Genomic DNA, 12,400 nt, shown 5'->3' with positions numbered 1-12,400 from the left:
CTATTTGCTGAGACTGATTGTTATTTTTAATGTCTCTTTCCATCTTTCCCCATTTTGTTCTTAATAAATCTTTATTCAGATTATTTAATTTATCCATTATTACTTTTTGTCTTTCTTTATATTCATTTTCATTTTTCCTATCCTTTAATTTCTCTTTAATTTCTAAGATATTTTTCTCAATAATTAAAAGTGTTTCTTTTCTAGATCTTTTAAGAATCTCAATTAGTGTATTAGAGGCTTTAGTTAGTGTGTCTTTCCATTCTGTTTGTAGAGTTTCGCTTAAAGTGAAAGTGCAATTTTTCTTTAAAAGTAATCCTTTTGGTATAATGCCTTTTTTTGTGTATCTGTTAAGAAAAACTAATTCCATTTGTTGCTTTAATTCTTTTGTGAGTTCGTGTTCTAAGCTTTGCATTAGGTCTAGGGTTTTATCTGAGCTGATCTGATTTATTAAAGGGATATTTTCCTCTCTCATATCTAGAAATATTTTGTCCCTAAAATCAAAAATGTCCTCCATATTGGGTTAGATGGTGTAAAAAAAACCTGCTGCAACTATTTAAGTGAAGGAAAATCGTAAAGTGCAAAAGTGTGGGTAAATAGTGCGCTGGTGGAATAAAGTATCAAACTCCTTACAGTGTTTTTAGATCCTTCAATCTAAAAGTAATGTGTAGAGAAAAGAGGTTTAGTAAGGGCGCTAATAGCTAAAGATACTATGTTGATTTATTAAGTGTATATATGTGATAAGAGTTTAAAGTATCAAAAAATGTGTAAAAAACATACAGTTAATTTATGTGTAAAATACAGTTTATTAGGTTACAATATGATTAAAGAACTTATAGAGACGTCTCTAGTACAAATCAATAAAATTTAAAAACAGAAATAAATCAATAAAAGATAAGATAAAAAGCAAGTAGTACTATTAGAGAATATTCGTATGCTACTTTTTGGTCACTCAGAAATATCACATGTAATGTGACTAGGCAGTTTGCCAAACTTTCCGTGAGTATTTTAAAGTTCATAAAATTTCTTACATACTTTCATTTAAAATTCGTTTACCAACTGGATAAAAACTTTTGAAAGAAGATGGAGCTTAAAGCAGAGCTGTGCATAAAAAATGTTTGTATAGAGTTGTATCTTTCTGTCAAAATATACCAGACCTTTGTATTAGTTTCAAAGCAAATTTTCAGGGATAATTATCATGTCCATATATATGAACCAAGAGAGATGTCCCATAAACTTATTTTGCTAATAGTTTGAGATTGCAGTTTGCGACTCCCATACAGAAGGAACAGCTATGGGTACAAGGTTTGCACCTAGCTATGCCAATCTTTTTATGGGCCTTTGGGAAGAGAATTTCTTTGGGTCTGGCGGCTACGGTGCAAACCTTGTACTCTATAAAAGGTACATAGATGACCTGTTAATAATTTGGAAAGGGCAGGAGACAGATCTAATCAAAATGTTTGAAAAGATGAATCAAAATACTTTAGGTTTACATTTCACACATAACCAAAGTAAAGAAGGAATTACTTTCCTTGATTTAGAAATGATGGTATTGGGGAATAAGATAGAGACAAAAACATACTTTAAACAAGTTGACTGTAATAATTATTTGCACGCTAAAAGTTGTCATCTGGATGCTTGGAAGGATAACATACCAATAGGGCAGTGCCTTAGAGTTCGAAAAAACTGCTCTAGGATGGCAGACTTTGAAATTCAGGCCGGAACACTAATAGAAAGATTTAACTCAAGAGGTTACAATACAACACACACCAAAAAAGCATTAGAAAGGGCCAAAAACACCAATAGGGAATCATTATTAACATACAAAGAAAAAACAAATATAGATGAAAATAAAATAAAAATTCCATTCATAACAGATTATCACATTGATCATAATATGGTGAAAAAAATCATAAAAAAGCATTGGCATCTCATCAAGGAAGACAATATCCTGGGAGAAAAAGTTACAGATAACCCCAGTTTTGTTTTCAAAAAAGCTAGTAATTTAAAATCAACCCTTGCACCTAGTGACCTAAAAAAACCCAATAAAAACAAACTAATACAAAAAGACCTCCATGGACAAAAATTAACAGGCTTCTTCCCATGTTACACATGTAAGTCATGTAAACACAGCAATAAATCCAATATAATACAGATAGGTCCTAACAACACCATACCAATCAAAGAACTTATAAGATGCTCACACAAAGGTATTATCTATGTCCTAAAATGCACTTGCAATCTTTTTTATTTTGGAGAAACTAAGAGAACTCTGAGAGATAGAATCAGGGAACATCTCAATAATATAGAGAATGGAATGGAAGACACACACCTCTATCAACATTTCAAAACCACACATAAGGGTAACACAAAAGATCTATCCTTTTGGGGTATATACAAAGTAGAAAAACACTGGAGAGGCGGGGATATACAGAAGAAACTGCTCCTTAAAGAGGCAGAGTACATCTTTAAATTCGACACGCTATTCCCCAAAGGGTTAAATTCAGAATTGGACATCTCACCATTTCTTCTAGATTAAAGAACGTATTTTTTAGTGCACGTATTTTTTAGTGCACCCTTAACCTAACAATCCTATTATATGTTTCTCCACATCTCCACCTATCCTTAACATAATAGGTTTAAATAAATTGAATTGTCTTAAGGTAACACGACAATGAAATTGTTTTAAAATAAATTGGTCTGAAATATGTTTGGTCAAACTTGTGATAAATATTATGATAGAGCAATGTATTAGGAGCAAGTGCAAACCATGGATACCACCTTAACTACGAGATTTCTTTGAACCAATGAGACACTGGATACACCTATTAAAGAGAGGAGTCAAACAGTCAGAATCATTCTTGATAAAGCTCCTAGAGGGAGTGAAACGCGTAGAAGCTAAAGACTGTATCCTTGACTCCACTATCGTTTGAACTGAATGAACCAACCCGGGTTGATTGTCAACAAAAGACATTGAAATTATATATCATCGGAACCTGCGTGCTTAAAAGCACTAAGTGCAGGAAAATTTCTTTCATTCAAACACACCTCTGCTGACCGGTACAAGCAAGTATCAGAAATAAGAAGAAAATTGTACACCTTGTATCGGATGCAAAAAGGTATCCTGAAACTGGCTAAGCATTGATTGGCGGACGCAGGGCGGGCCCCCACACATTGGATGTGACGTCGGACGCCAGCAGCACGAGGACACTGTCGGAGGAGCCGAGCTGCAGGATGCACAGGATACCCTGCTATAGCTCACGTATACGATAAGGTACAATTTGTATGGGAGTCGCAAACTGCAATCTCAAACTATTAGCAAAATAAGTTTATGGGACATCTCTCTTGGTTCATATATATGGACATGATAATTATCCCTGAAAATTTGCTTTGAAACTAATACAAAGGTCTGGTATATTTTGACAGAAAGATACAACTCTATACAAACATTTTTTATGCACAGCTCTGCTTTAAGCTCCATCTTCTTTCAAAAGTTTTTATCCAGTTGGTAAACGAATTTTAAATGAAAGTATGTAAGAAATTTTATGAACTTTAAAATACTCACGGAAAGTTTGGCAAACTGCCTAGTCACATTACATGTGATATTTCTGAGTGACCAAAAAGTAGCATACGAATATTCTCTAATAGTACTACTTGCTTTTTATCTTATCTTTTATTGATTTATTTCTGTTTTTAAATTTTATTGATTTGTACTAGAGACGTCTCTATAAGTTCTTTAATCATATTGTAACCTAATAAACTGTATTTTACACATATCCGTGTGTCGCCCAATATCCTCTAGGGTTGTATTTTCCTTGTTTTAAAATCCTAAAAATAAAACAGTTAAACAATTAAATTAACAATTAAAATAATACGTAATAAACAAATACAGTGGAATCAAATAAGAAAAAAGTGCTTTCATAATCAGACCATAGTTTGTGTTGGGAGAGTTTCAAGTTTTAGGCCAAACAGTCTTCCCAAGCAGGTCTGCAGTTTTTTCTCCTGGAGTGACCCGGCCAAAATCTGCGCCCTAATAAGTTAAAGGTGTAGGTTATATTATGAGGAAGGCCTTGAAAAGCACAATTTGTCCTGCAGATTTACATTTAATAGGTAAAGGCTATCCCTAAATGGATAGAGGACATTATCTCTCACACCTGCCGGCAGACTGAGCAGATACCCTTCCCATCTATGGATAAATTGCTCAGGATCCCCCTTAAGGCAGCCTGTTCTATTAACATTTCAGTATGGATATTTTTAATTAGGTGTTGAAAAGCGGGAGTTTTAGTTGAGGCCCAGTGCTTCGGGATTTCTTGTGCTAGTAGAATAACTAAGGTAATTACTTTAAGAGTTTTAATTTGTGCATTTAAGAGAGCTCTTTGATCATTATTTAAGTATGGGACTTGTATTGAGCCCCAAAATTATTGCTGCGCTTCCTTGACAATCGGCTGTTTAGAATACAATTGTTTATAATATTGTACAAATTCCTCCATAATGTAATTTGTGTCTGTTTTAACTGCAGTCTGAGACTGAATAGATGCTATGTATGACTTGCGTGCCCCACGAGCTGGACACTAAAGGGGGTACGCAACGATTGGAGGTAGCCGGATTCGTCATCAATATGCTAAATACTGTAGGAGATGCGGGCAGAGGAATGACGGTATGTTTACCATAACACAATGGTAAATATTTTAAAAAAGAAGCGTCTTTGTAAAGTATAATGAATTATTATTAAGTGCCCCTGTGTTAAATATTATTTTTTAAATACTGGCAGTAATTCGTTAAACTTTACAATCACTTTAAAGGACCAGTAAATACAATAGATTTGCATAATTAACAAATGCATGTTAAAAAAATGTATGATAAAAAGACAATGTAATAGCACTTAGTCAGAACTTCAAATGAGTAGTAGATTTTTTCTGACAAATTTCAAGGTTATGTATATTTCCACTTCCCCTTCATCATGTGACAGCCATCAGCCAATCCCAAATGCATATATGTATAGTCTGTGAATTCTTGCACATGCTCAGTAGGAGCCGGTGACTTGAAAAGTGCAAATATAAAAAGACTTTGCACATTTTTTTAATGGAATTAATTTGGAAACTCTACCTGAATCAGGAAAGTTTAATTTTGACTTGTGTCGATTCAAAGGGGCAGTAAACCTACACAATAATGTTATATAATTCGGCGCATAGTGCATTATTATATAACATTATTTTAGCGCCAAGTTAATAAAACAAAGTATTTCAAAGAATTTTTATCAAGAACTTAGAATTTTGTATTACGCCGCTCCTGGCTCTACTGAGCGGGTCTGTTATTTACCTAAGCGCATTGCGGCACCTCTGCCTTACACATGCTTGTCTTGTTTTGATGCCAGCTGTCTGTGACATATATATATATATATATATATATATAATATAGAGTAAGGAAAGCGCACTCTCACTTAAAAAGCATCTACCAGGGTGCAGGCACGAGTTAATGCAGTACAGATGAAGCTTGCACGCTCTAGATTTTCAATAAAGGTGCTTTATTTAGCAGAAAATGTGACGTTTCGGGGATCAATCACCCCTTCGTGGTGGCGATGTCTGGATCGGCAGATTAGGGGTTAATAATTTAATTATATATATATATAATTAAAGTGCATTAACAACATATACAGTACTGGGCATGTCAACATGTAGTAATGAATTTGGTAAATTACTGATAGATATAGGCAGAGTGTAATGCCGTATAGTTATATATTTGGTGGGTGACAACATTATTGCTTCTGATTGTTTATAAAAAATATAAGTTAATTTTTTTTTATTTTAGCAATAAAATGTAAAGCATTTATACACACACATTTCAAAATGAAACGGAAATCAGAGCTTGTTTCAGTAAGTTAACCTGATGAGCATAGACCAGAGGCAGTGCGGTATGAACGCTATATACACCTTACATCATGGAGCTCCTAATATAACACATCTACTTGCTGTGGGAGAGGGGAGGAGGAGGAGGGCAAATGCAGGCAGGACCTAAACAAAAGCTGCAAGGCTGCCGAAACATTCAGCAGCACCTCTTTTATTTTGCAAGCTTAAAATAACAACAGAAATAAAGGCATAACAAAATATAAGACAATAGATATATTTTTCAGTTAAATAAAAAATATTGCACTGGATTAGAATAAAGAAAATATCTAGCGATAATAAGAGGCTGAAGAGATGAAGGAGAGTGCAAATACAGTTCTAACCAATGAAAAGAAAAGAAGTATGAAGCTCTGTATCCCTAGCAGTTTCTGTATCCCTCTCTCGTCATGAACCAACATTCTGCTCAGTGGCCTGCCGCGGCCTCTCTCTATTTGCTCTTTATTAAGGTGGGTTAGTATTTTGAGAGGGGAAATGAATGGGACTTTTCCTCTCCAAAGCTTATAGGCTTTATTTGGCTTCGGTCCTGTGTCTGCGTTGGAACTACAATATTTCAGATATGTGGTTTTTAAAGCTCCACTTCGGTAAATAATGATATGCTCTAACTACTTAGAGCAATTAAAATGTTCCTTGAATAGACAAAAATGCAATATTAATCGACAAGAAATAAATCGCTACATATTTATTTATTCTTCATTCAAAGTTGCTAAAAACATTAAAAATAATACCAACAACAATAGTATTATTATTTACTAAACACAAGAATGTACATACCAATGTTAAAGTCTGTATTACTGCCAGTCATCAATCTTTGTGTTATATGGTGACAGAACTTGCTCATTTTATTTGCTATATTGTTCACTAGTGTAAAAGTGCACATATTTGAATTAGTTTCATAATGAAATATTTAGCTTCTTCCTACATGACTTATATGGTATCAATTCAGGCAGGATAGCGTTAGTATTGTACAAATAAACAATTTCTTGTAATAGAAAGTAAGTCTATCATCTAAAGTCTTGGTATCTAATTATTCTATCTAATCTAGGTCTGTCTAGCTAATCTATCTATCTATCTATCTATCTATCTATCTATCTATCTATCTATCTAATCTATCTCTGTCTGTCTAGCTAATCTATATATCTAATCTATCAATCTATCTATCTATCTATCTATCTATCTATCTATATATCTATCTAATATATCTCTGTCTGTCTAGCTAATCTATATATCTAATCTATCAATCAATCTATCTATCTATCTATCTATCTATCATCTATCTATCTTCTATCATCTATCTATTTCATCTATCTATCTCTATCTAGCATCTATCTATCTATCTATCTATCTATCTATCTATCATCTATCTATCATCTATCTATCTATCAATCTATCTATCTATCTATCTATCTATCTATCTATCTATCTATCTATCTATCTATCATCTATCTATCTATATATCATCTATCTATCTATCTATATATCTATCATCTATCTATCTATCTATCTATATCTATCTATCATCTATCTATCTATCTATCTATCTATCTCTATCTATCTATCTATCTATCATATATCTATCATCTATCTATCTATCTATCAATCAATCTATCATCTATCTATCTATCTATCTATCTATCAATCTATCATCTATCTATCAATCTATCTATCAATCTATCTATCTATCTATCTATCTATCTATCTATCTATCATCTATCTATCTATCTATCTATCTATCTATCTATCTATCTATCATGTACACACACATATAGACATACGTGTCAGTCATGCATATAAAAGATACATCTATCTTGCAATGTGTTACAAACTTTACTATACCACCTTAAGAGGGGAAGGACAGCGAGATGAAGGGGAGGGAGCTGAGAGCTGGTGCGTGAGAGGGATACATGATCTGCTGGGGATACACAATTTGATGCCACACCGGTTGTGACATATGCAGCCAGGCAGAGAGTAGCTGAGGGGAGAGATAGGCAAATAAAGATGGCAATGTCTCTCATCCAAGCGTGCCGCAGCCTGGCCCTCTCCACCTGGCTACTGTCCTTTTGCTTCGTGCATCTGCTGTGCCTGGACTTCACGGTAGCAGAGAAGGAGGAGTGGTACACTGCCTTCGTCAACATCTCTTACAGGGACCCCGTCAGCCATGTGCCGCGGTCGGAGAAGAGCGAGTGCGGGAGGTATGGGGAGCACTCCTTGAAGCAGGATGCCTGGGGCTTGGCAGTGCTGCCATCCTCGCAGCAGGACAGGCTGGCCTGCGACCCTGTAACCAAATTCGCTGTTTCGGCTAATGCGGGCAACTGGGTGGCCCTTATACCCAAAGGGAACTGCTCATTTAGGGATAAAATCAGGAACGCTGCAATGCAGAACGCCTCCGCCGTGATCATATATAATGTGGGCTCTGGCAATGCCAACGAAACCATCACCATGCTACATCCCGGTGAGTACAGCAGGAGAGAGCAGTGTTACAGTTTATGTATGTAAAGATCGTTATATAAGTATTTATAACAAGGGCTCTATCTATCTATCTATCTATCTATCTATCTATCTATCTATCTATCTATCGATCTAATATATCTATCATCTATCTATCTATCTATCTATCTATCTAATCTATCTATCTATCTATCTATCTATCTATCTATCTATCTAATCTATCAATCTATCTATCTATCAATCTATCTATCTATCTATCTATCTATCTATCTATCTATCTATCTATCTATCTATCTATCTATCTATCTATCTATCTAATCTATCTATCTATCATTACAAGGGATAACACGTGTAATCTGGAGTCTTTTGCCTGTGTGTCCCACTGCATCACCTGTGTAGGCTGCATGTGAGGGGGCAACGCTTATCTACTGTTTTGTTTACACCATGCTGTTATTATTTATGTGCCGTGTACCACTGAATGCTTTTACAACTTGCCAGTAAGGCAGATCTCTGTAACTCTTATTGATTAATTAAACACCTGGGAGCCCCAACTTCTTTGTTGTCTTATTGGGGAGTTGTTTGAATTAATCCTTATTGAATGCAGGGCCATCTGTGTCTGTATATTGTTTACTTATGGAGTGACAGTAGCTGTGCTGCATCGTGTATTTATTTTTTCTTGTGTCTACCCAAGGGCAAGGTATAATCTTCTCAGCTGACAGAGCTGCAGCTCACATCCCACTAAGCACTGATATATAATTTATTATTCATTTCACTATCTTCATTTCACTATATTCAGTAATAATTCTACCTTATATTTAAATTGTTCAATAGATTAGTTTAATTTTTTTAATATACTCCTGCTACACAACATCTAAAAGCCTGGTATGTATAATATGTTATGTTCTCCATTTTAAAAGAATGAGGGATGTTATATTGCTGACTCAAAAAGTCCATTGTTTCAAAGGTAACACTGAAAAAATTATATTGAAAATGCAGTTTCCACTTTTTTTTAAAATTATCTTAATTTCCCTATTTTTATAGTGATGGCAATAGCAGTTTTAATATCAGGATATGGACTGTATCACTAAAAGGCAGATCATTATCAGTTGTACAAGACAACACATCTGAATAACTCTTTAGTCTAAAAAACAAACAGCCAGTCCAGCACTCAGCGGTCTATGCACGCCACTTAGGAGATCCACTCCAGTCTCCAATACATAGATAAAAAATCCAAGTCAAGTGGCAGCAATATATGTTATTTACCAGTCAAGCACAGTAAAAAACAGCAGCAACGTTTCTGGAGAACTTCCTTTACTCATGCTACACTCATGCATGCGTAAGGGAAGTTCTCCCGAAACGTTGCTGCTGTTTTTTACTGTGCTTGACTGGTAAATAAAATATATTGCTGCCACTTGCCTTGGATTTTTTATTTTTAACTCTTTAGTCTGTCAGGTCAATGTAAATAGCTGTTGCGTTATGGTTATCATCATGTGAAATGCGTATTCCTGAGTTTGTTTTGAGATAAACCATAATTCTTGTTCAAGGTGCTCTGTATTTTTACATAAAAAAGACATCTCAAATATAGTTAATTTGATAATTTAATATAGCAAATGTGTTGTGTAATATTTGGATATTAAATACGAAGATTTTATCCAGACTTCATATTAATGTGCTAAAATTACATGTATGAAAACTGTTTAAAAGACGGGCTACATAAAACTGACTATGTATAAAAAGGTTTGTTCAAATAACAAAAAAGTAAGTTTTTAGGCATACTTATTGCTTGTGATAGCTTAGCTCATCTATTGGTAGGAAATCCCATGTGCCTACCAGTACTTCTGCTTGTGATTAATCTATGCATCATCTTTAATCTATGGACACATAGATTTATGGGAAACACTAGCATGTTGGACATTCTAATTCGATTACCAAAGACAAATATTTATAACTAGGAATGTAATCTTAAAATGGCAGTTAAGTGTGTTTAATTGCTAAAGCCTAGAAAGCAGAAACGGATACGTTGTGATGTCACAAGTGCTCCAAACATGAGATATTGGGGAATGTCTGTGACCATATTCTCTATAGTTCCTGTGCCATGTAAAAGGTCTTACAGAAGCATATTATACAAACAGTAGAAGTATATTGCAAAAAAAATAAAAAATGCTTGTAATTGAAATTGAACTTTGCTGTATATTCCATATTCAACTAGAATGTGCCTTTTAGTCTTTATAAAAACTAAAAGTTTCCATTAAAACGATAAAGTATCTCTATTTCCTGCCTTTGTACGACTGGCTCAGGTAGGTAGGTTTTTGTGTTGGGCTACCTGATGTGGGAAATGCAGCTTGACTGGGGACCTCATCATCTTAGGCACTAGTCATATAAGAATACACTGCAGGGTTTTTCTGTAACTTTGCAGTCTTCTAGTCCTTCCATGGCTTATACAAATATGTTGCTGGTTCCTCTCAGAGTTTTGGTTAAATTTATAAAGCACTTGACCTTCATCCAAGGATCAAATTCAGCAGAAGCCCAGTTTTGGCATTTTAAGCCCATAATACACATATACCCATTATATTCCTCATGTGTTGCATGCAAGAACAACTACAAAAAGGTTACAGCTCCCTCCTTTCACAGGACCTATTAATTTAGAAACCGGTTCACATTATTTTTTTTATTTTATCAAAAGATAAGAATTGTAAGAGAAGTTTACAGTTGATCCTGAACTTTTTCCATTAAAGGGACACTGTAGTCAAATATACACTCATGTTGTAACAACAGTATACCAATAAATAAATCTTTTTTTTTTCAAGTACATCCTGTTTCAAATCTTTATCGTTTGCAATATATCAGTTTTAGAATTTTTACCTTTTTCCAAACCCACGGATTTATACTCCGTAACTGTATTCCAATCCTGTAGGACAACTCCAGTTGGAACATGGCGACTACTGGACGCATAGCGCATGCACAATTTCACGCAATGTCACCATCTTATATGCATAGTTTGCAAAGTAATGTGCGCATGCGTTATTTTCTCTCTGCTGTCAGTGATGTTGGCTTCTCTGCCGCAGTATGCGCTTGCGATACTAATAGAAAACGATTGCGCATGCGTTTAATGACAACATTTTATTTTAATTACATGCTAATACTGGGCTTATGATTGGCCAGTATGTTATTGCTTAGACGGCCCACATTTGAGGGCTGGATAACGTGACGTCATTGACATGAAATAAAAGTTTATTTTTCTGCTAAAGGGTGCTTCGTTTTGGAAAATGAAAAGGTAGATTTAATTTACATTATAATTGCAATGTTTTATGTTGAGTGAGTTTTGCCTAAGAACAGCTAAAGTTAGTAATCCTTTAAGTGAGCATTTAAAGTGGTGTTGTTTTTTTTTAATTGCTTCTTGTTTTTAAAGTTAAAAGTATTGTGCCTTTTTTAATTTCCATAGTTTTCCCTATATTTTTTAAAAAACTTTCTATATTAGAATAAAATAAACTTTAGAATTTACAATTTTTCAATTTACATCTTAATATAGCAATACTAAAAATAATTACTATGCATATGTCAACTCTAAAAACTAGAACTGCAGCATTCCTGTTAAGAAATAAATAATATTTAAAGGGACACTAAACCCCAATTTTTTCTTTAATGATTCAGATAGAGCATGCAATTTTAAGCAACTTTCTAATTTACTCCTATTATCAATTTTTCTTCGTTCTCTTGCTATCTTTATTTAAAAAGCAGGAATGTAATGCATAGGAGCCGGCCCATTTTTTGTTTAGAACCTGGGTTATGCTTGCTTATTGGTGGGTAAATATAAACCTCCAATAAGCAAGCGCTATCCATGGTTCTGAACCTAAAATGGGATGGCTGCTTAGGTTTACATTCCTGCTTTTAAAATAAAGATAGCAAGAGAACGAAGAAAAATTGATAATAGGAGTAAATTAGAAAGTTGCTTCAAATTTCATGCTCTATCTGAATCTTGAAATAATTTTTTTTGGGTTCAGTGTCCCTTTAACAATGCTATGGATAAAAAAAAGCTGCACAATTTTCAGTCTTGC

General features: G+C 34.3%; 1 protein-coding gene across 1 annotated transcript in view; it reads left to right on the top strand.

Annotated features, from left to right (window-relative positions):
* The first annotated feature begins 7,839 nt into the window (after positions 1 to 7,839).
* The window catches only part of RNF150 (ring finger protein 150), a 793,014-nt gene continuing 788,453 nt past the window's right edge, over positions 7,840 to 12,400 (top strand). Inside the window, exon 1 of the mRNA XM_053703697.1 lies at positions 7,840 to 8,349. Within this exon, the coding sequence (XP_053559672.1) occupies positions 7,896 to 8,349 (454 nt within the window). The 5' untranslated portion in view covers positions 7,840 to 7,895. The remainder of the gene's footprint in view (positions 8,350 to 12,400) is intronic.

Source organism: Bombina bombina, chromosome 2, assembly GCF_027579735.1.
Source record: "Bombina bombina isolate aBomBom1 chromosome 2, aBomBom1.pri, whole genome shotgun sequence".
Lineage (NCBI taxonomy): Eukaryota > Metazoa > Chordata > Amphibia > Anura > Bombinatoridae > Bombina > Bombina bombina.
Note: the sequence above shows the minus strand (reverse complement) of the source record. Positions and strands in the feature narration are given on the sequence as shown.